General features: G+C 39.4%; 1 protein-coding gene across 3 annotated transcripts in view; it reads left to right on the top strand.

The window, feature by feature from the left end:
• The first annotated feature begins 663 nt into the window (after window positions 1-663).
• Window positions 664-24,919, top strand: part of RAPGEF6 (Rap guanine nucleotide exchange factor 6) — a 279,739-nt gene continuing 255,483 nt past the window's right edge. For 2 of the 3 annotated variants that reach the window (XM_037802242.1, XM_037802244.1), the window contains exon 1: window positions 918-986. In XM_037802242.1, coding sequence (XP_037658170.1) covers window positions 918-986 — 69 coding nt within the window. Of the gene's footprint in view, window positions 987-24,919 lie in introns of all 3 variants that reach the window. The other variant, XM_037802240.1, reaches the window with a different exon arrangement.

Below are 24,919 nucleotides of genomic sequence, written 5' to 3'. Positions count from 1 at the left end.
GAGAGGAGGGGCCGGGGGGAGAGCTATGCAGGGTGGGCATGGGTTATCATTTGAAAACTACCTGCACGCATCCTGACCCCGCTCGGCGAACCAGCAGTAACGGGGAGCTGGCGGCAGAAACCGCGGTCGCGCACCCATTCAATGTCGCAAAGCTTTGCCTTCACTGCCTTGATCCTAGGATGTCCGTTTTGGACAGGAAGACCAGCTCGATGGGCCGTTTTCTCAAGAGAGAGGTTTTATCAGGAGAAACGCAAGGAAGTAGGCGCGTGAAAGGCCTTGTTTGCTGGGTAGCAGCTTCGACTTTTGCACATTCTCCAAAAGAAGGACGTCACAAGAAGTGTAATTTCGGTTTCGGGCTTTGGTCACGCGCTAGGCTTCCGGATTTGAGAGCGGACAGTTCTCTCCACACAAAACATATTACCTATAAGTCTGCCCCAACATGCTATTCTTCTGCTTCGCCCTCACAACGCGTTTCCGGCCCTTCCCCGGAAGCTGGGGGGCCGAAGTAGCAACTCTGAGGCAAATCCCATGATGGGCCTAGGTGAGGTCTCGCGACGTTACTTTAAATCTCACGAAGAAGGGTTGGAAAAGGCCTAACCTGGTGCCGCCCCACTTCTTACGTCACTGAGGAGGGGTCACTCCCTAGGGCGCGCAATTCCGGGTGCGCGCGTGCTGCGCATGCGCAACGGCAACGCGCCTCCCCCCCGCCCGTGCGGGTTTTTCTCCGGCCAGTTGCGCGTGGGCTGTAGTCAGGGGTGGGCGTTGCAAAGGGGTGTTTGCTTAGGCACCGGCCCTTGCCGGTGCGGAGTTCCGGTTCTAGGTGGTGGACGAGATGCAGACCCTCTACTTAGGGTAAATGGGTCAACGTGTGGGCTGCTAAGGGCAGGCTGGGGAGTACGGGGGCCGGTACCGCGGCCATGAACTCACCCGTGGACCCTAGCGCTAGGCAGGCGCTGAAGAAGAAGCCTCCCGAGCGGACCCCCGAGGTAAGGCCGGCTAACCTTGGCGCATGTCCCGCGTTCCAACGGACAGCATCTCCCTGTTTGTCCGAAGCCCGCGGCGACTGCGCTCGTTCCAGAGTCTCGCACCTGCTGTCGAGCTGTCTGTTCTTCCCGTCTCCTCGCCCTGACCTGGGCCCCTCTCGCGGGCGGAGTGAAGAAGTGTGCACCGCCTTTTCTGCCTGCGATGCCGCTTTCCCTTGTATACCCGTCCTTGCCCGTGACTTCCTAGTAGCTTCTGTAAGAAAGTACATTACCAAATCGTGTTTTCAGAGGGTAGAATGTGGGTCTCGGAGTAAGATTGCCCGTAGATTCAGGTATATTATGAAAAGCGAGGTAGAAATTGTATATAAACGGTAACAGCGATGTTAAGAAATAACTTGTTTAAAGGTCCCTGAAATATTGTACAATTGACTGAAAAAAAGTAAAGTTTGCAAATTCAGTTTAAAAGTTTGCATACAGTCAGGTGACTTCTTTGTTGGGTGATGCGTATTTAAAGATGAATTCTGGAGGTACTTTTTCAGACTGTCCGTGGGAAGTTTTATAATGTTTGTGCTTGGATCCAATATTTGCTTGAATCCAGCATTTGCATTGGGTTAACAGTAATGGCATCAGCTTAGAAGATTTTCGTTTGATCTGAAGGCTTGTTTTCAGAGAGGTAACTTCAAACGTTTTTGGAAGATTTTCCTTGATTTGGACAAGTTTCTATAATAACTTGTATGTTTACTAAGCCATAAAGCAAAAGACAACAACAGTGTGAATGAATTGTGGATTGTCTTGTTTATAGTTGGAATAAATGAAATGTTTTGGTTCTTTCTGAGTTACCTTTGAGTTTTTCACATTTAAATTGTTTTGCATAGAAAGTGCTCATTAACTTTGGGTGGCCCTTTTGGGACAATGAAATTATTCAAGCCATAAATGAAGTTGTGATGGGTCGGACTTTATTGGAGATCCTAATTTTTGGATAGGAATATGACAGAGTTTGCCAGTTTTCAGAGTCCTCTTTTTGAGGGCCGTGCTTAATTAAGACCTTGTGTCTTAATTTCCCTGTAATGATTCTTATAGTTAGTTTGAACTGATTGAAGGCATTCACCTTGAATGGGCGAATTGTGCCATAGTTTATATATCATTAGAAAATAGTATACAAGGTTTAAGATGTATAATGTAAGTTTTACATTTAAGCATTGCTTATACCAAATTCATGTTCTAATGGGAAAATCTTACTTCCCTTTAATGGCAGAATTGCCTACTTTGAAGTTTCCTATTTCTGAGTCTTAGGAATGTTCTAAACTGTTCTAGTTATGCTATCCAATGTGTGCTGTATTAAGTACTTTATCTTGTACTGATAGCAACATTGTTCAACAGAATGCTAAACACCTGCCTATGGTGGACAGACTCAAGTCCTGACATCCAGCCTAACATGTTAACTGCTAGATTATTGCCAGTGCTTTTAATGAGTGTAGAATTTGTTTGGGATACAAAAGTATGAAGAAGGAAACGTTAAACTGAATTTTAGTGATGACTTATTTATGATAAATAATTTAATGAAACTCCCACAAGTTCATTTCTGTTTTTAGAAGTTCCTTATTCTTTTAATGGGCTCTTAAGCATCTTTTATAAATATATTCAACAAATATTTGTTGATAGTCTAGCAGCCCGAGGCACTAGTCTGTGTTAGGCTTGCCCTAGTGGTACTTAATGTTACGAGGGTTGCTGGGAGGAGGAAGGCAGGTAATAAATATAATAAACAAGTGAGTTACATTATTTGTTAGAAGCCATAATTGCTATGAAAAAAAAAAAAAGGGTAAGGAGGATTGGAAGCAAGAGTTGAGGGCTGGGTTGCAGTTTAAATAAGGTGGTCAATGTTGTCCTGGTTGAGGAGATGACTTTTGAGCAGACTTGAAGCATGTGATAAACTTAGCCATGGAGAGAGTTAGGGAAAGAGCTTTCTAAGCAGATGAAAAAGTTGTTGCAAAGGCCCGAAGATGTGAGCAATTATGGGGCATTCAAGGAATAGCAAGGAGCTCTGAGTGACTGGAGAGGACTGAGCAAGTGAGTGAGAGATGAAGTCAGAGGGGCAGTACTGGTGGAAAGGGGTGGAGGCATATCATGTAGCACTTTCTAAATTATTGTAAATTCTTTGTCCTTTATTTTATATGAAATGAGGTGGCCACTAAAGGGTTCTGAAGCTAAACATAGCATTATCTGACTTAACATTTTTTAGAGAGTCCCCTGGCTGCTGTGTTGAGAGTAGACTGTAGAGGAGCAAAGACAGGAGCAGGAAGATCTATTGGGAGATTATTGCATTAAATCAGGTAAAGAGATGATGGTAACTCATCTAGAGTGAGGATAATGGAAGTGATGAGAAATAGTCGAATTATGAAATGATTTGAAGGTTTAGCCAACAGTATTTGCTAATGGATTAGATATGGACTTTGAGGAAAGGGAAGAGTCTACACAATTTCAATATTTTTGGCCTGAAACACTGGAGTGTTGGAGTTACCATCTGTGGCAGATTGAATTATGTACCCCAACATAGACATGTTCTTAATCTTATTTCACATTACAGTGGGTATGAACCCATTTCTTGAAGATTTTTTTTTTTTATAAGGTGTGACCCAACTGAATGGGGGTGGGTCTTAATCCATGTTACTTGAGGCTTTATAAAGAGAAGAAAGTAGAAGCCAGGAGATGGAGAAAGCCATAGGGAGGAGCCACAGCTGGAAGTCAACCAAAGACACAAGGAGTGAGAGCTCCCCATGTGATGGTAGGCAAGCCAGCACCAGAATACTGAAGACGTTGGTGAGAAAGTATTTCCTTGCTGATCCCCCTTCATTTTGGATTTCTAGCCTCTAAAATGTGAGCCAGTAAATTCTAGATGTTAAGCCAACCTATTGTGTACTATTTATCATAGCAGGCCTGGCAAAGGAAGACATCATCAAAGAGAGTTTGAGCTGCCGGTCAGATTGAGAAAGCTGCAGGAAGACTGGGTTTCTGGGGTAAGGTCAGAGGCTCAGTTTTAAGCATGTCAGTTTTGAAATGTCCATTCAAAATATTGAGTGGGCAGTTGGGATAGACAAATTTATACTTCTGGAGAGAGGACTAGGTGGGAGATAAAGTTTTATAGTCATTAATTTATAAATACTATTTCAAGTCATGAGACTGGATGGAATTACCAAGGTAGTAAGTGTAAGTAGAGAATAGAAGTGGAACAGAGTGGCCTGGAGTGCTCAGTCACTATAAGGTCAGAGGAAAGAGGAGAAAACCAGAGAGGGGAATAGTGAGGTAAGAGGAAAACCAGGAGAGTGTGCTGGTATTTTAGAGGCCAAGCAAATAAAGAATGTAATAGAAGAGGATAACATCCTTTCATTCACCTTATTTTTCCTTGAATACCTACAGGGTACAAAGCATTTGAAAAATATACAAATAAATAAGAAGTGGTGTCTCATAATCAGATATTTGCATCATATAATTAATGAATTCTGGAACAAAATGAATGTTTCCTTTATTTTGTAATGTTGTCTTTAGGTAAAACTATCAACCCAGACATACTCCCAGTGAGCCAGACACTGAATATGGAAACATATTGTAAAGTGTGCCATTCAGATAGAATCTAACATAGGTTTTTTTTTTACTTTTCTGGCTATTTCGTCTACTTTCTAGAACCAGCTTCCATGGCACACTGTCTTTCCTAAGCTAGTTCTCTAATACCCTTATCCACTTTGCAACGATTTTTGTATGGAGAATTTAGACTTGAATAATCTGTGGGAAGCTAAGTGTTCTAAAACAACAAAAGCTGTTAAGGTATTCATTTTGACTCTTTATTACAAAATTACTTGAAGAAATCACACACCAAAATTGAGACCTTGAACTTGGCTGCTTCTCAACTCAATCCATATTCAACACCATTCTTTCTCTAGCCCTCTTCTTTACCTCATGGTGAACTCCTTACATTTCTCTTATGGTTTATTCCACTTTACTCTCCCTACCCCCAAGTGCTTAGCACTATGGTTTGCACATTTTAAATGATCAATAAATATGTTAAGACAAAATTTAGAAATATGTTTTGTAAAGTCCTTATGTATTAAAAAGAGAATGCTTTCTACTCATTAGAGCTGCTGACTTTGGACATCCAGGGTAGTGTCTTTCATGTGCTTCAGACCCTTTATCTAGCCACCAAACAGACATTACTTCCTGGGTGTCCCCCAGATTCTTCAACCACTTGTCCTAAATTGAAGCCATCATTATTTCCCCTCCTTAATGTTCTCTTGGTGACTGGTCCAGTTGCTCAATCAAGAAATCTGGGTGTGTTCACTCTTGATTTGTCCTGTCTTCCTCCCCCTATCCAATTGGCTATTAAACTTTGTTGATTTTACCTCCTCAGTCTCTCTCTGCCTCGTCTTCACCAGCTCTAGTACATCCTAGTTCAGGCTTCTTCACTGTTTCTACACCTGGATTTTTGCTTGAGTCGGTTGTTGTTGCTTTTCCATATTACTGCCAGAGTGAACCTTTTAATACTTGCATCTGACCGTATTCAACTCCTGCTTAGAATTTATTAATAATTTCCCACTGTCTAGACGTAGGTAACAGTTACTTGTACATGAATGTTCAGAATAGCCTTCACAGTAGTCAAAAGCTGGAAACAACCCAAGTGCCCATCAACAGATGAATGGTTAAACAAATGGTAGTATATCCATACAATGGAATATTATTCAGCTATAAAAAGGAGTGAAGTTCTGATACATGCTACAACACGAATGAACCTTGAAAATATGCTGAGTGAAATAAGCAGACACAAAAGGGCAAATATTATATGATTCTACTCATGAATATCTAGAATAGGCAAATTCATAGAGGCAGAAAGTAGATTCAAGGTTAACGGGCTGAAGGGGGAAGGCTGAGGGGGGTAGTTACTGTTTAATGGATACAGAGTCTTTGGGGTGATGAAAATAATTTGGAAATGTGGTTGTGTGATGGTTGCACAACATTGTGAGTGTAATTAATGCCATTGAATTGTACATTTAAAAATGTTTAAAATGGCAAATTTTATGTTTATATATTTTATACATTACCATATATGTATGCACTTACACAAAGAAAGCAAAAACTACCCCTGCCTGACAATTGTTATTCCTTAGTATTTAATTGGGGGTGGGGTAGTTATTAGAAGCAATATCTAAAAAAGGCTCTTTGGAAGGGGAGTGATAATGATAAAAAAGATTATGAAGTACTGTGCTGAAGTACAGGGTGTTGGTGGGGAGTTGGTACATGGTGTTGGATATTAAATTTGGAAGTTGACTATACTAGCAGGGCTGGATCATTTCAGGTATTTGGACTCCATCTTGGAAGGAAAACGAATGAACCAGTGGATGTTTGAAGCCTGGAAATGAAATCAATTTTATAAAGATTACTTTGTAGGCATTGCTGAAGATAATTGGAGGAGGGCTAGACGAGGTAGGGAGATCTCTAGTCTAGTGGGGTGAACATATAACATTTTGTCCAAACTGGGATGCTTTTGCGGTTATACCAGTACAACAGGGAAACCAGGAGATGTGGATGCCCTACTTGCAGGAAACAAAATTAGTAGTTCAGGTATGAGATAAGTTCCTGGACTCATTGGTGACAGCAGCAGATGGGATAGTGAGATGTTGAGGAGGTAGAATCAGCCCTCCAGGGTCACTGATTGGAATGGGAATGTCTGCCACCCACCAGACTTTTTGTCCTGGCTTTGAAATTGACTGTCATACATGTAGAGTCCACACATCCTAAGTTTATAGCCAGATGAATTTTTATGAATATAAACTGTGTAGCCACCACCCAAATCACAATATAGAATATTACCAGCCTTCCAGAAACTTCCCCTTTCCCCTCCTCCCAATCAGTACCCTTTCCCAAAGGAAACTACTGTTTTGACTTCTATCACCCTAGAGTTGGTGTGTCTGCTTTTCAACTTCATTTGAGTGAGTCATATAGTGTGTATTCGTTTTAACAACCAAGAGTACTATGAAGCTATTTTGGATCTTTGAATTTTGCATATGAACTGGACTTAGAACCTCCTCTCGGGGCTTTTTACTTGGGTCTCCATTTGCTTATCCTTTATATCCTGACTCATCTTTTTGTTTCCCCTTTTGGATTGTCTCCCCCACTCTGTTCAGCCCTATTTTTGGGATAACTGCCCTTCAGCCCCTAATACTGAAGTTAAGGCCAAGAGGCACCTTGTCCTTATGTTCCTCTCAAGCCTGTGCAGTAGCAGGGCAAGGCTAGCACAATCTTTCTTTTTGTTGGGGGCAGACTTGGACTGGGTGCAAGAACAAAGTAGAAGTTTAGATGATTTCTTGGTTTCTAATTGTGTAACTGAATGTATGATACTGCATCATTAAGGAGAATTGACGGAATTGGGGTTGGAAGATAATGATTGCAATTTTGAAAAATGTTTTGCCAATCCATAGAGGGTATACAGATAGAGATGTTCAGTAAGCATCTGGAGCTTTGGATCAAACCAGGCTAGGGATCTTAGCTGGTCTGGGAGTCTACAACATGTAAGTCATAGGTGAAGCCGTGGGATTAGTGGCAATGTCCAAGATGAAAATGTGGAGTAAGAACAGAAGCGGGCAAGGACAGACCTTTTTCCTTGTCTGATATTAAGGGGGAAGGAAAAGAAAACTGCAATAGAGGATAAGAAAAAAGTTACAGAGGTAGGAGAGGAACAGAAGCATGCTGTTACAGGAGGTCATTTTAGAAAGAAATTACTGACCACTAATGTTATTTACTGAAAAGGGTTCAAGAAAAGTAAGAACTGACAAATTCTTTGGCTTGCTTCAGTGAACTGATTAAGAGTGAGCCTATTTACAGTGGAATGAAGAGAGAGTAAGACCTGAGAAAGTGAAGGCAGTAAATGTATTGTGTTTGTCTGTTTGGCTCTGTTGGGAAGGGAAAAAGATCCTTCATCACCCTCTGCCTGGTAGTCTAGCCTTATTATCCCCCAACCCCAAACACACGTTTTAATTTTTTGTAAATATCCTAACAGTACTTCTGGACCTAGGGGATATATAAACTTTTTCTTTTTTTTTTTTTTTTAATTTTTTTAAAAGATTTTTAAAACTTAATGTCCAGGCCCACCCTTCACTTCTTGAATTAAAGCCTTCTGGAATGGTGTGTAGGTATTAGTATTTATAGAAAACTCCATTGTCCATATACCACATTCTCTCCTGTCTCTGTGCTCTACATAGGATGGGAGCAGTATGGTGGGGTGTTTATGGCCCTGGAATTTTGCATTTCGACTCGCCTACTTCAAATCTTCAACACTGAGAATATGAGTGACCCTAGGCAAGTTACCTAACTTCTCTAAGACTGAATATCTTGTTGGGATTGTTATGAGGACTAAATGAAATAATATTATGTAAAGTATTTTGCAAAGTGCCTGTGAATGAGTGTTTAATAAATGGTAACCATAAGTGTTAGCTTGCTGTTTCCTCTCTCTGGAAAGCTATTATCTGTCTCGTCAAATTTGAACTCCTTGCTGAAATCTCATCTTTAGTGCGCTTCTGCAGAATTGTGTATACTTCCTCACTTTTCTACTCCTCTGGGTTCCCATGTCTTTTTGCACCTTCCTCCACCATAATAATTACTGTATTGTGTTATGATTATTTGCATGATTGTGTCTGGCTGGACTGTAAGCTTCTTGTTGACAAGAGCTGTATATCCTTATCTTCCATTCCCATTTTTCAATACTTGCACATAGTATATATGTAGAGAAAATGACCTTAGAAAATAAAGGAATGTGGAAAATGCAGTTCCCTAAAATTCTTGTAGTGATTTCTATTGGCTTAATATTTGAAGTGCTGGAATAAAAAAAGACAGTTGACATTTGGCAAAATAACAAGAGTTTTGCTATTAATAATCCCTTATTAAAATATGAATAAAGTACAGTTACCACAAGTGAACTGCGTTTTACCTGGCAGTTCTTCAAAGGCAGTTTGGATGTAGGAAATTTAGAACAGGAATTCCTTTTCTGTATGGCTTCAAAAATGCATTTATAGGAAATCTTAAGAGAAATATAGATAAATGCCAGTTTTAATTTTTCATAGCTTTCATCATATGATTAAGACTTTTGCTGGGCAAAAATGTGCTCAGCTAGGTGCTAATTGCCCACTTAGCAATCAGAAAAAAGTTTTTTAAAAACTAGCTTATTTTTGTTAAAGAGTGAGCTAGAACTGAAAAAAACAAAATATAGTACTTGTGATCATTTATTAGCCTGTTTCAGAATTTAGAATAGTGCTTTTTAAATGTACATTTTCAGAGGTTATTTTTTTCTGAGTTGACGAAAGGGCACCATTGTACTTGGAGAAATTTTTGAATGAGTCACTGTGCACATCCCTGAGGGTGGCAGAACAAAGATTCTGTTGTGCATTTCTACAGCAGATGCACATTCAGAGGGTTCCCTAGAAAGTAAAAGAATTTATGCTTGTGAGACCCTTTGGACATCATTTCTAAACCCATCAGGTTAGAAAGGAAATGTTAAATAGGGATGGAGCCTTTAGAGAACATCTCTTCCAGGTACTTCATTTTGTATTTATTGGAGATTCCCAAATTGAGAGAAAACTGTGGCCATCCTGGAGACTGAGGAATTTCACTGTGACAGATTTCTGCATAGTGAGGAGCAGCCAGGCATGGTGAGCTTGACTATGTGATGAAGTCCTGGTCTTTGGAAGGGCAGACTTATAAACTCAGGTCTGGCTGTAAATAAAAACCTATGAATCCACTTTAGTAAAGACTCATGACCATGGAGTATAAGCAGCACCTATTTGATGTCCCTTTTTTTAAAAAAAATTGTTTTACACAGAATTGTATGTGCACAGAATTGGACAAGACAATTTGACATAGTGGAAGTAGCATCACTGCTTAGCATGAATTTGTGAACATATATAGCAATACCTTGCTCAAGGTCACATGATTCATCACTGATTTCCTTTGTCTATTATACTTTATCAGAGCAGTGAACTTTTTAAACCTTAAACTTTTGTTTGTATGCCAAAATCTGTGTAGATGCCTAATATTTTTCCTAAATAAATGCCCTTTGTTTATTCTAGTCTTTCCTGTGCTATGTGAACTACTTTAAGGTGCCTGTGTCAGAATGGAAGTTTAAAATTCTCAAGTGTTACGTAGAATGAAAATAGGTGTGCCGGATATGCAATTTCTTCTACCATTCTGTTTTTTTAAAATTCATACTTCTGTTTTCAAAGAATGCTGGCCTATTCTAGTTAATCTTTTTAAAAGTATTAAACTAATATGAGAAGCTGTCATCATAATTGGTTTTTTAGAAGAGTCTCAGTGTTCCAAGCACCTGGCTTGGAGTTTGGATTATTTATGGGTTTGTTAAAGGAATCTCTGAGGCAGAGTTGAAAACATACTCTTTTTGAGGAAGTCTGCCTAATGAATATTTGTGCAATAAATATTTTTAAACAGTGCTTTAAGTACCAGGGATAAGAGATTAAAGATACTTCTATCATCAGGGAAGGACATCGACAAGTACAGACAATTAAAATACAGCCTGGTTAAGTATTGTTAAAGTTGTAAATATCAGTTGCTCAGGAGTTCATGGGAAGGTTGTTCGGAGTTGTATGGGGTAGAAGGGTAGGCAGGTGTCAAATTTAAGTTGTTCCAGAAAATGGAACCATGAGTTGAGTTTACTGAATATGTAAAAGTTAGATAAAGGGACAATGTGTTTTTGTTTGTTTGTTTGTTTGTTTGTTTGTTTTGCAGAGAGAGCAACATATGCCAAGGCCAGAAGATGAGAGAGCTTGGCACATATCTGAAAGTGGCCTGGACAGCTAGAGCATAGAGACAAGAGTTAATAGTAAAATAGATGAGGCTGGAGGCATGGTTAGGATCCAGATCTTGGAGGGGCATATTCTTGTTAAGGGATTCACTCTGGCAGCAATGTGAAGAATGTAATACAGTGAATTAGACTAGAGGCAAGAAGTCTCTTTTCAGTTATCCAGTGAGAAAGACTGATTCCCTTAATTGGTTCAGTTGCAGTGGTGAATAGAAATATTTAGAAAATAGAATTGGCAGGTTTCTGGCCGGAGCCACTGTCACCTATATCAGGAAACCCGGGAGCAAGGTGCAGCCAAACGTGTAGGTAATGATTTAGCTTTGGACATATTGCCCTTGAGATGCTGATGGGCCACCCAGGTGAAAGCCGTGTGCAGTAGATGGTATAGTTTTTAAGTTTACTTGAGAGCTGTGGGCTAGAAATACAAATATGTGATCATTAGCATATATATATATTGTAGTTGAAGTCATGGATGTGGAGATCACCCACAGTATAGAGTCTCCAATGAAGAAAGGGTAGATGTCACAGCTCTAAGCACGTTAGTGTTTTAAACAGTTAAGAGGATAAGGAAGGAAAGAAGGCTATGAAAGAGACTTAGAAGAAACAGCCAGAGGAGAAAGGTAGTAATAGCAATAATAATAACTAAGATTTATACATTACATGGTGTTTATTAGATGCCTGGCACTATTATAAATGCTTTCTGTATCTTTAACCCTTCCAAAAACCCTCTGAAAGAAGATACTATGATTCACATATAAGGGGAAAATGGAAGTAAAGAGATTAAATAACTTTTCTAGGATCACGTAACTAGGAAGCATTGGAGCTAGGGTTCAAACCGAGGCAGTCTGATTTCATAGTCTGTTCTTGTAACCATTACTAAATGTTTCTCACTGTGACAAGACCAGGGGAGAACCATGTTACAGAACAGAAGGGGCAAGAGAGTTTGAGGAGGGCTGAGTGAATGAATGAGGAGTATGTCAGCAGTCAAATGTTACATAGAATGTGAAGAGAGGAGATTGAAAAGTGCATGTGGAATTTGGAATTAGCAAGTCTTGAGTGACTTCAGAATGGATGGTGGGTTCATTTAGTCATTTAGTCAACATATTTTAATCTATGAAAAAAAATTTCAAGTTTACTATAAAAAATGTATGCTCAAATATTTAGCAAAACAAGGAATAGATTCTAATATAGTGGTGGGATGAGAGGTCTCAGTTGTCCAGGAGCGTCTAGAGTTGGGAGGTTTTGCCGGAGAACATTACTGGGGGTAGTTTGTCATGGGCAAAGGTGAGCATGTGGTGATGATGGGGAATGCATGAGAAAAGATAATTTTAAAAAGAAGGCAGGTCGTTAAATTAACACTTGACATTTAAACAAAGCTAGAAATATCTGTCACCATATAAGGAGAATTCAGGATTAGTCATGGGTTCTCCCCATCTTTTTATTTTGAAAAAACCTAACCCTTCAGAAACATTGAAAAAAATAGTGCTCTTAATCCTATGCCTCCACCCAGGGTTAATATTTTGTTACACTTACTTTATTCCCCTTTCTCTAGTATATACTTGATTTTACTCAATCATTTGAAAGTTAGTTTCAGACCTGATGGCACTTCATCCCTCACCAATTGTCTCCAAGATATCTCTTACAGTTTTATTTTCCAATCCAGGATCTGATCAAGGTACATTACATTTGTTGTCATGTCTCTTTAGTTTCCTTTAATCTAGAAAGTTTCTCCTGCCTTTTGCTTTCTTTCTTGATGTGGTCATTTTTGAAGCATCTGGCCAGTTGTCTTATAGAATGTAGCATAATCTGATTCACCTGATTGTTTTTTCATGGTTAGATTTAAGTTGAAAAATTTTGAGCAAGAAATTACATGAGTGATGTGTAGTTTCCCTTTTGTCACATCAGGAGACACATATCAGTTCTTTCTATTATTGGGGATGCTAAATTTGATCACCTCCCTCTGTCCATTGTTGAGGTGACTTTTTTCTCTGTAATTTATAAATGATCTATGATATATTGAGAATGGGTGAATTTCCTGTTCTCCAACAATGTTTTGCCTAGTAGTTTTAGCATTCGTTGATGAACTTTTCTGAAAGTAACTATTACTTTGCTATATTGCAAAGTGGTTATTTTCTAGTTCTGTTATCCTTCTTCATTTATTAGCTGATATTCTTCTGACCTTTCCCAATTTTCCCCTCCTTCTTCACTTTTTGAGCATCACTATGAATTCAAGGATTATTTTTGTATTCAACATTGTCATTCTTTTTAATTGTCAGATTTTCTCAAATTCAGCCAGCAGGAGCCCTTTTTTGACATGACCCCATTAGTCTTTTAGTACTTCTTTATTTTCTGGCACAGGCTTGTACTTTCCTTGCCCTAGTTCAGAAATCAGCCATTTATCTAAGGAATTTTAGTTCCTTTTAGTGAAAAATTGTATTTAGAAACCAAACACTAGGCTCCAAGTGTGTTATAAGTGTATTATAGTTCTCCACTGTCATTTTGCTGAATATATTTCTACCTCCATGGATAGGAAAACCAATTAAATGGGGTTCTCTGTTAATATATAGTCTTGTTAATTTGGGATATTGTTGAAAATCTTTAAAATATCTTTGTAGTCTGCTGAATATAGTTATTCCTTGTTTTGTAATTTTATAGTACACATATATAAACATATAATACTTAACATTTGCTACTGTTTACCTGTGACTAGTCTCCATGCTACACATTTTGATAAGCATTATTTTACGTTCAAAGGTAAGTATTTCATCATTCCCATTTTACAGATAATAAACTTTAAGCAGAGTATCCATTAGTAACTGAGAGCCTTTTTGTTCTTGAAATTCCTGTGTTGGATTTGTTTTCCAGATAAAAAAACATACAATGAGTAAAAAAATATCTTGTCTTAAAAAGAAATCTTGGCTCATGAGTGTTTTGGATAATTGGTGTTTTATTTAAAGTTGTATGTAATGAATTCAGTATATCTTAGGTCAGAAATTCACTAGTTTTAGAGTTTAAGAAGTAGGAAAATTGCTCTAAGCATTCCAATCTGAGTTTTTGAAGTTTTGGTTGGTTTTCTAAGCATCTGTAGAAGAGCCTTCATCATAATTGGGGAAACTGAGTTTCTGAGAGCAACACGCTCCTTAGCACAACCTGTAAAATGAGCAAGGCAATAAAAATCCTACCCTGCTTAATTAGAAATGCCTATTTAAAAGAATCATTATTTCCTCGTACATACAGTACTCTGAATACTAATTCAGTATTTTATTTAACAGTGAAATTAAAAACCCATAGACATCTACAATAAAAACTATAGGTATAAATTGTTTGAAGGGTGTAAAATGAGAGCTGCTTTGTTGAAGGATGGCAGTGACCCCATCTATCCCACCCACCTTAACTGTCCAACTTCACTCAGCTATATCACTAATTGGCTGAGAGAGTGTGGCTGATCTGTTGAAGTACTGAGTCATCACCATGTCCCCTCCTTTTTGTTTTTTATTTCTTCCCAGGTGGAACCAATTATTTTATTCCCTAATCATGAGCTGGTTTCTGTTCTTCTAATGCCCACGGATAATTTCTGCAGCATTTTGCTGTTGCCATTACAGAACCAGTAACTGATTCAGGTGTTACTGATCTGGGATTTCATAACTTCCTAGTTTTTGCACCTTCCTCATGACTTCGCTCTTTTGGGCTTCATGGAGTAGCTTTCAATTACACTTTGCTTAAATGATTAACAACCCCTTGAATCTAGCATTTACACTATTTAGTACCAAGAAATGCCTGTAAGACTTCAAGTGTGCCTCTGTCAAGTTTGACCTGTCACCTGTTTTTTTGTTTGTTTGTTGTTTTTATTTTTCAGATTTTATTGAGATATATTTGTTTTTGCCTTCAATAATAAATAATATTGATCTTGGCCCACCAAGAACCTAATAGAGAATGCAGTGTATCAAGTCTCAGAGATGATTGGTATAAAAGCCACAAGAAACTCATTCCAATCAGCAAGTACTTGCTGTCCCATGTCAACAAAATACCATGACCACCCACGTTATCTGAAAGAAAGCATTAGTCAGCTTGCCACTGCAACCATCCTTTGTAATATTCTTTTTTGTCTTTTCATGAACAGATAGCATCTTGTGACCCTCAAACCAGATGCACTGAAGAGAACAGAATTTACTAGACATCTCAGTGTTTGTTTTCCTTCCCCACTAATAGGTCATCAGACAATAACCCATAAAACCTACATTAAAAATCAATAGTTCTTATACTTTTAGTGTGCTTTAGAATCCCTGTAGGGCTTATTAAGCCCAGATTGCTGAGCTTTACCCCCAAAGATTCTGATTCACTAGTTTTGAGGTAGGGCCTGATAATCTGCATTTCTCCTAGTTTCCCAAGTGATGCTGATGCTGCTAGCCCAGACTCTATCAAAGTTCTTATTTACATGTAACAGAACCCAATTCTGGTTAATTTAAAGAAAAGGAATTTATTAAAAGAATATTGGTTAGTTACAGAGTTGTTAGGAAGTCCAGAGAACTATCATGAATTTGGTGAAACTACTACTGCTGTTAACATGAAACACTGGATGCTACAGCTTGCACTGCTGACCACCTATACCATATACTGCGTTTATGTTGGCAGACCCTGTTGCTACTGCTAGCTAAGTGCACTCTGTGCATTTCTTGTTTCTTGGTATCACTAGCTTCTGATTCAAAGTCTGGGGTGGGTATGTCCATTGGTACCGCTTAGATTGTTTGCCCATGCCCTAGTGGCTTTGGAGGTTGGAAGAGATGCTTTCAGCTTCCATGGTAGGAGACAGATTCCCACAAAACTCATAAAGTGGAGGATTTTCCAAAGAGAAGTTCATTCATTGCTTGGCTTCCTTGTTAGATATTTTTAATCGTAGGCATTAGGGATTGGCAAACTATGAACCCTCAGGCCAGATTTATCCTGTCACCTGTTTGTTTTTGTTTGTTTCTTTGTTTGTTTTCAGATTTTATTGAGATATATTCACTTATCATATATTCCATCCAAAGCGTACAATCATTATCTCACAGTATTATCACTTAATTGTGCAATCATCATCACCCTCAATTTTAGACTGTTTTCACTGCTCCAGAAAGAAAATACCAGTTGCAAACTGCAACTGGTACTCATCCCCTCTTTCCTCTCCTATCCTGAATTTTCCTCCCCCTCAGATATCATTTTTTGGCAAGTTTTGTAGCTTATCTGATGGTATGACCCAAACTTGCTTTCCTGGAAGGTCTGAATGCTTGATAATCATATCCTTCTCAGGCTGATATTTCTGCATATATCCATTCTCAGTTATAATGAGGTAAAGGAGTACTTGGAGGCACCCAACAAGATCATCGGGGTTTCACACGTATTCCTTCCTGTCCCCGTTGTATAAACACAGTCAGTCATAACAGCCACCAGCTGATCAGGGCCAGTTATACCCCTGTTAAGATGACAATTCTTCTTCTTGCCTGCTGGACCTTGAGCCCAGGAGTTTAAAGTGCCTTGGTAGCAGCCAAAACTTGTAGTTCAGTAGAACCCTTGCTGTGTCCCCTGGCAGGAGTATATATACTTTTGGGATCAGGACCTTTATACCTGCAGAGCTCAGAGTTGCGTGGGTGGGAAGCACAAAATCCCTTAATGGGTCATTGGGTGTAATGATATATGGGTGACTCTTGCTTCCGCTCCTTGGTTCCTGGATTCATGTTTTCTTCTTTTTCTGGCACAGCAGCATATGGAGGTCTCTGATTGGATCATGCTCTGCATTCTGAGGGAAGGCATCTGTTCTTTCAGATTGTTGCCTTGAGTTAGTACTTCAGCTGTGTCTTTGGAAGGATGTTTCAGTGTTCTCTGAGGCCAGCTGCTTCTGGGTGGTATAGTGCATGGTACAGCTAATCACATGGTCATGAGCTTACTCCTGCACCTCATTTGCTGTTAACTGGATCCACTGGTTGCATGCTTTGCGTGTGGGATTCCATGCCTGTGGGTTAGGTATTACATAAGCCCCAGGATGGTGGTGCTGTCTGAGGCTCTGAGGTAGGAAAGGCAAACCTAAACTCAAAACAGGTATCTCTTCCTGTGAGGATGAACCACTGGCAATTCTGAGATGGGAGCGTCCTGATATAGTCTACTTACTACCAGAGGACTGTTTATTCTCCTTGAGGAATAGAAACACATCAGGGCTTCAGTGTTCGTCTTTGTTACTGAGAGGTTGGGCATTCAGAGGCATTGATAGCTAGATAGGCCTTGGTGAGTGGGGATTTATGCTGGTAGTCCCATATGTAGTCTCTGTCTTCAAGGCCACTCCATTCATGCACCCATTATGCAATTCTGGTTAACGTTAAACTGGCCAAGTCATTTTTTTTTTTTTTCACATGAAGACACTTTATTAGTTTCCTCTACTGGAGATGATAGCATCAAGCTTTTTTGTTTTGTTTTTTTTTTAACAGAAACCTCAGGTCATTTGAGAGGCCTAACAGATCCAAGGAAGGAAGATAAAAATTAAATATTTAAATTAACCAAAAGGCACTATAGCATCACCTAAGATCGACTACCATGATGGCAGCAGGCTAAGCAAGATTAAGCCACAGCAAAATCATTTTATGTAAATGTTAGGGATTATACAGCTTTCCATAGTTCACTGATCATTTGGCCCCGAGAGGATGTTTAGCTGGGAAAAAGTCATGATGGCTGAAGGTAACACCAAATCAAAAGGAATAGGTACAAAGGAGAATCTGAGATACATAGTCCCCTAGGAAATGATGTTGGATGAGTTTTCTTCCTCCCAAGAAGCGTTTGTTGCACTGTGGTTTCTCCCCTCCTGACTCCACCCAATGGCTGAAAGCTTCTGCCCTTACCTTAGGGGAAGTTCATCAACTAGAACAGGTTTGGGTTTGCCTTGGACTCTAAGCATAACTTAGCATAAAACTTGGAGAACTTGTGATACTTTGGGGATGGGGGAACTAGGCTGGTTTTGTTACTAATTGTTCTGAATAAAGAACCCTGAATCATTCACATGCAAAGTAAACTAAGCTTCCCCCAGCACATTCAAAGTCCTAGTGATAGCTGCTGCTGAAAACTTTTGTATTAGGCATTTGGCCAGCTATCCTAGGCACTCTTCGCTCAGTGATTGCTGCTGCTGCTGCTGCCAAGACAGGAACCGAAGTTGTACCAGAGACTCAGTACTAATTGCTTTGCGTTGCTACTCTGCCATCTTGGCCAAGTCATTTTGTTTACGTGGTTGTTCAGTTCCTATTCCATCTTCCATTTTGGATGGTTTTGGTCGGCATTACGTGCAATATGAAAATCTTCATGCTTTATGCCCACTTCCATGTGTCTATCCCCTTGTCTTCACTTCGAATCTCCTTGTCCCTCATCTTCCAGGTCTTAATTTTTTGTTCTAGTCTCCTGACCATTGATCACTGCCCTAGAATCTATGTATAATCTCACCTCAGGCATCTTATCCTTCCACATGAAGTGAATTACCAGATCTGCTCACATCTCCACTCATTGACAAGATTTTCTTCTCCTCTGTCATTTTAGGGCCTTTCCTGAGTGTGGCTGTAAAAGAGCCTGTGCAGAAAAGAGTTAATATAGCAGACCTAATACTGTTCGCCTTAGAAAGACCTGTTTGCTTGGTGACTGGCATTTGGAAAATTGAGTTTCAGAAGTGTTCCCACCATTTTCTAATGGATAAGCAAGTGTACTGTGCCTGTTTGTGCAAACAGTATGGTTTATGATAAACACCCGTTTTCCTTCTGGGAATCTGAAATTTTGGTATGTGCTAGGCAGAGAGTGTTTATGTGACTAGTCCTAATAAAAAAACCCTTGGGCACTGAGTCTAATGAGACAGTGTAGACAGTGAACTGCTGCTTGGCATGTCAGACTTTATTACTGAGCAGGTCCAACATAACCCACTTATAATGTGCAGTTCTGGATGTGATTTGGTGACCCATAGTCAAGCATTTCATCTCTGCCACAGCCCACTAACATACCAGGGATTGTTTCTTCAAAGGTACACAGTTCTCTAGTGAGGATGATATGGCCTGGTTTCTAAAACCTAGGGACCTGCATTGTGATATTTGTCAAACACTGTTGATAGTTGTGAGATTTTATTCTACTTGCAAGCTAACAAGTTAGCCTTCCAGTTTTATAGATGCTAACAGAAGACACCAGATTCCTAGGTCAGTTACAGAAGAATTTATTACTCAGTGACAGAAGCAGCAACATGAGCTTCATTGGTTATGTTGGTTTTATACCCACCAAGTCCCCAAACCTCCTGGGGCATTGTGGAGTGCCCCTGGGTTGATGATATACCTGATATACCCACAGTGAGTTTATGTCACACTTGAGGAACTCCAAGTTTAGGATTCTTCGATCCTATACAGTGGTCTGCAAGCAAATCTTTACCTTTGCCTAACTTTTACCCAAGAGAGAGACATCATTATTATACTGGTCAGCAGACTTCTTCCCTGCTCTGGAGGGAGCCAGTGCTTATCTTTGAAGGCTGATGGCTGTGCACTAATCCTTAAAAAAATAATCTGGAAAAAATTCTATCCATGCCTCTATTCACAAAGCATCCAGAAATTTAAGAGACCCATGGAGAATTGTTTTTCAGCATTGCTCCCATTGGGGCTTGCCATGACAGCCATGATGCTTCTTTTTCTACCACTATCACCTGGATCATGTGGCCCAAGTGAAAGGGCAATCTGCGCCACAGCTTGGAACAACTGACAAACTCTTTCTCTTTTGAAGCTGTATTCAAAGTTGGCACCTAAAACAGTATTTCTGGGTGTGCAATATGTAACTTATCAGGCATTAAGCTTCCTTATTTGTGGGAGTAGGTGCACTATGCAGCAGTTTGTCTTCTATTTGAAGTGGGTTTCTTGAAGACAACATATAGTTGAGTCTTGCTTTTTTTTTAATCCAGTTTGACAAACTGTGCCTTTTCATTTAGGTGATTAGACCATTTACATTTAATGTGACTATTGATATGGTTAAGTTTTAATGTATACTTTATTTGTTTTTAATTTTTCCCATCTGTTCCTTGTATTCTTTTTCCTATTTTTCTGACTTTTGGATTAGTTGAATGTTTTTATGATTCTTTTTATCCTCCTCACTGACTTACTAATTTTAATTTATTGTTTTTAATTTATTGTTCTGTTATTGTTCTGTTATTGTTACTGTACAGTTTATAGTACACGTATTAAACTTATTACTTTTTTTATGTACATTCAAGTCATATATTATACTACCTCACATATAGTATAGGAACCTTACAACAGTATACCTCCATTTGTACTCTCCTGGCCTTTGTTCTGTTGTTGTTATACATTTTACTTCTCTTGTTATAAAACACACAGTACATTATTATGTATGTAGTCAAGTCACCTTTTAAATAATAAGAAAATAGTTTTATATTTACCCATGTAGTTCCATTTCTAGTTCTCTTTATTCATTTCTGTCTGGTATAACTTACTTCCTTCATTAAGGAATACTTTCAAAATTTCTTGTAGTGCAGATGTGCTGGTGATTACTTCTTTCAGATTTTGTATGTCTGAAAAGTATTTTGCCTTTGTTCTTGAAAGGCATTTTGACTCAATAGAATTTTAGGCTGAAGTTTATTTCTTTCAGAACTTTAAAGATGTTACTTCAGTGTCTTCTAGTTTGTGTTGTCTCTGGCAAGAAGTCTGCTAAAATTCTAGTCTTTCTTCCTCGCTATGAGATTTTGTTGTTTTCTCTACTTTGAAGATTCTCTCTGTATCCCTGGTTTGAAGCAATTGATTATAATGTGCTTTGGTGTTATTTTCTTCATGGTTTTTTTTTTTTTTGCGTGTGTCTGGGGTTTGTTGAGCTTCTTGGATGTGTGTGTTTATAGTTTTGATCAAATATGGAAAAATTTCCCCTTTTTCAAATATTTTTTTCTGTCTTCCTTTCCACCCTCATGACTCTAACCAAATACATTTCTGTTAGGTCACTTGAAGTTGACCAGAGCTGTGTTGCTCTGCTCTTTGTTTGTCTTTTTTTTTTTTTTTTCCCAGTTGTTTTCTCACTTTCATTTTTGATCATTTCTCTTCCTCTGTCTTCAGGTTTATTAATCTTTTCTACTCAAAGTCTGATGTGCTATTAATTACATGCAGTATATTTTTCATAGCAGATTTTATAGTTTCCATCTCTGGAAATATAATTTGGGTTTTTCTTTATATGTCCCTTCTTAATATGTTTAATCTTTTCTGCGTTTAACCCCTATTCCCTACTCCAGCCCCAGCCCTTGGTAATCTGTATTCTAGTTTTTGAGTATTATGAATTTGCTTATTCTAATTACTTCTTATCAGTGAAATCATAAAATATTTGTCTTTTTGTGTCTGGCTTATTACATAAAATTGAGAAGTGTGAGTCCTCCAACTTCAGTATTCTTTTTCAAGATGAGTTTGGCTACTTGGGGCCCCTTACTCTTCCATATAAATTTTATGATTGACTTCCATTTCTGCAGAGAATGCTATTGGAATTTTGATTGGGATTGGTTAGAATCTGTAAATCACTTTGGGTAGTATTGATATCTTAACAATATTTAGTCTTCCTGTCCACGGGCACAAAATGTCCTTCCATTTATTTAGGTCGTCTTTGATTACTTTCAGTGATGTCTTGTAGTTTTCTGTTTCCTTTACAACCTTGGTTAGATTTATTCCTTGATATTTCATTCTTTTAGTTGCTATTCTAAATGGATTTTTTTTCTTGATGTCGTCTTCATATTGTTCATTAGTAGTATATAGAAACACTATTGATTTTAGTGTGTTGATCTTGTATCCCACCACTTTGCTGACTTCATTTATTAGCTTTATTACCTTTCTTGTGGATTTTTCGGGATTTTTTCTTTATAGGATTCTGTCACCTGGAAATAGAAACTAAGTTTTACTTCTTCCTTTACAATTTGAATGCTTTTATTTCTTTCTCTTGCCCAGTTGCTCTAACTAGAACATCTAGTATAATGTTGAATAACAGTGGTGACAGTGGGCATCCTTGTCTTGTACCTGATCTTAGGGTGTTCCGGTTTGCTAATGCTGCCATTATGCAAAATACCAGAAATGGATTGGCTTCTATAAAAGGGGGTTTATTTGGTTACAGAGTTACAGTCTTAAGACTATAAAGTGTCCAAGGTAAGACATCAACAATAGGGTACCTTCACTGAAGGATGGCCATTGGCATCCAGAAAGCCTCTGTTATATTGGAAGGGACGTAGCTGGCATCCACTTGCTCCCAGGTTGCATTTCAAAATGGCGCTCTCCAAAATATTGCTCTTGGGGTGTTATTTCCTCTCTTATCTGCAGCTCTTCTTCAGACCATCACTTTCAGTTGCTTTGAGTTCCTTCTGTTTGTCAGCTTTTTATAGGGCTCCAGTGATTTAATTCAGACCCACCCTGAATGGGTGGGGTAACACCTCTATGGAAATTATCCAATCAGAGGTCTTGCCCACAGTTGATTGAGTCACATCTCCATGGAAACACTCAATTAATAGGTTTCAACCTAATCAACACTAATACATCTGCCTCCACAAAAGTGTTTCAGAGATAATGGCGTTTTGGAGGCCATAATACATCCAAACCAGCACATAGGGTGAAAGCTTTCTGTCTTTCACCATTGAGTATGGTGTTAGCTGTGGGGTTTTGAAAAATGAACTTTATCATGTTGAGGAAGTTTCCTTCTTTTCATAGTTCTCTACGTGTTTTTATCAAGGTGGGGTGCTGGTTTTTGTCAAATGCCTTTTCCATGTCAGTTGAGATGATCATGTGGTTTGTTCCTTTGCTCTGTTGATGTGGTGTATTATATTAGTTGATTTTCTTATACCAAACCAACCTTGCATACCCTTGCAAACCACCTGGGGTAAATACAATGTGATCATGGTATATAATTCTTGAAGTATGCTATTGGATTCAGTTTTAGAATTTTGTTGAGAATTTTTGCCTCTGTAGTCATAAGGGATAAGGGATATTAGTTTCTAGTTTACTTTTCTTGTGATATCTTTATCTGGCTTTGGTATTAGAATGATATTAGCCTCATGGAATGCGTTAGGAAGTGTTCTCTCCTGTTTAGTTTTTTAGAGGAGTGTACTGGTTTGAAGCTGTTATGGACCCCAAAAGAGCCATGGTCTTTACTCTAGTTTGCTAATGCTGCCGGAACGCAAAACACCAGAGATAGACTGGCTTTTGTAAAAGGGGGTTTATTTTGTTACACAGTTATAGTCTTAAGACCATAAAGTGTCCAAGGTAACAACACATCAGCAGTCGGGTACCTTCACTAGAGGATGGCCAGTGGTGTCCGGAAAACCTGTTAGCTGGGAAGGCAGGTGGCTGGAGTCTCCTCCAAAGTTCTGGTTTCAAAATGGCTTTCTCCCAGAACGTTCCTCTCTAGGCCACAGTTCCTCAAAAATGTCACTCTTAGTTGCACTTGGGGTATTTGTCCTTTCTTAGCTTCTCTGGAGCAAGAGTCTGCTTTCAACAGCCGTCTTCAAGCTGTCTGTCATCTGCAGCTCCTGTGCTTTCTTCAAAGTGCCCCTCTTGGCTATAGCAGCTTGCTCCTTCTGTCTGATCTCATATAGTGCTCCAGTAATTTAATTCAGACCCACCCTGAATGGATGGACTAACACCTCCATGGAGATTATCCAGTCAGAGTCATTACCCGCAGTTGGGTGGCGTGCATCTCCATGGAAGCACTCAAAGAATTACAGTGTTTTTAACACTGATAGGTCTGCCTGCACACAATTACATCAAAGAGAATGGTGTTTGGGGGGACATAAATACATTCAAACTGTCACAGTCTTTTAATCCAATCTTGTTGGGGGACCTTTTGATTAGGTTGTTTTCATAAAGATATGACCCACCCAATTGTGGGTGGGAACTCTGATTATGTTATTACCATGGAGGTGTGAACCCACTCACTCAGGGTGGGTCTTAATTAGTTTACTGGAGTCCTTTAGGAGTTCTCATGGAAAGAAGGAGCTCAGAGAAGCTGAGAGAGACATTTTGGAGAGAAGTGAAGGTAAGTAATTCATAGTTTATCCCTGGGAAAAGCAAAGAGCTGACACAGACCCTAGATGCTTGGAGAGGCAGACAGAAAGACATTGGAAAAGCTAAGCTAAGAAATGAAGCCCAGAGTTTGCCCTGGAGAAGCTAAGAGAGGACTCCCAGATGCTTATAGAGAAATGCCCCAGGAGAACCAAGCAGAGAGCTGAGAGAAGCTAAGAGAGACAGAAGCCCAGAGACATTCTGGAGAAAGCCATTTTGAAACACAACCTGGGAGCAAAGGACCAGTGGTTTCCAGCCATGTGCCTTCCCAGCTGACAGAGGTGTTCCAGATGCCATTGGCCTTTCTTCAGTGAAGATATCTTCTTGATTCCTGTTCTAGTTTGCTAATGCTGCCAGAATGCAAATCACCAGAAACGGAATGGCTTTTATAAAAGGGGGTTTATTTGGCTACACAGTTACAGTCTGAAGTCCATAAAGTGTCCAAGGTAACACATCAGCAATCAGGTACCTTCACTGGAGGTCGGCCAGTGGTGTCCAGAAAACCTCTGTTAGCTGGGAAGGCACATAGCTGGTGTCTGCTCCGGAGTTCTGGTTTCAAAATGGCTTTCTCCCAGGACATTCCCCTGTAGGCTTCAGCTTCTCTCCAGAATGTCACTCTCAGTTGCTCTTGGGACATTTGTCCTCTCTTAGCTTCTCCGGAGCAAAAGTCTGCTCCCAAAGGCCATCTCCAAAATGTCTCTGTAAACTGCAGTTCCTCTCTCAGCTCTTGTGCATTCCTCAAAGTGTCCCTCTTGGCTGTAGCACCTCTTCAAAATGTCATTCTCAGCTGCACTGAGTTCCCTCTGTCAGCTCATTTATATGGCTCCAGTGATTTAATTTAGACCCACCCTGAATGGGTGGGGTAACACCTCCTTGGAAATTATCCAATCAGAGTCATCACCCACAGTTGGGTGGGGCACATCTCCATGGAAACACTCTGAATTACAATCTAATGCACCCTGATACGTCTGCCCACACAAGATTACATCAAAGATAATGGCCTTTTGGGGGACATAATG

This window comes from Choloepus didactylus, chromosome 13 (assembly GCF_015220235.1).
Source record: "Choloepus didactylus isolate mChoDid1 chromosome 13, mChoDid1.pri, whole genome shotgun sequence".
Lineage (NCBI taxonomy): Eukaryota > Metazoa > Chordata > Mammalia > Pilosa > Megalonychidae > Choloepus > Choloepus didactylus.
This window is presented reverse-complemented; position numbering and strand designations above follow the sequence as displayed.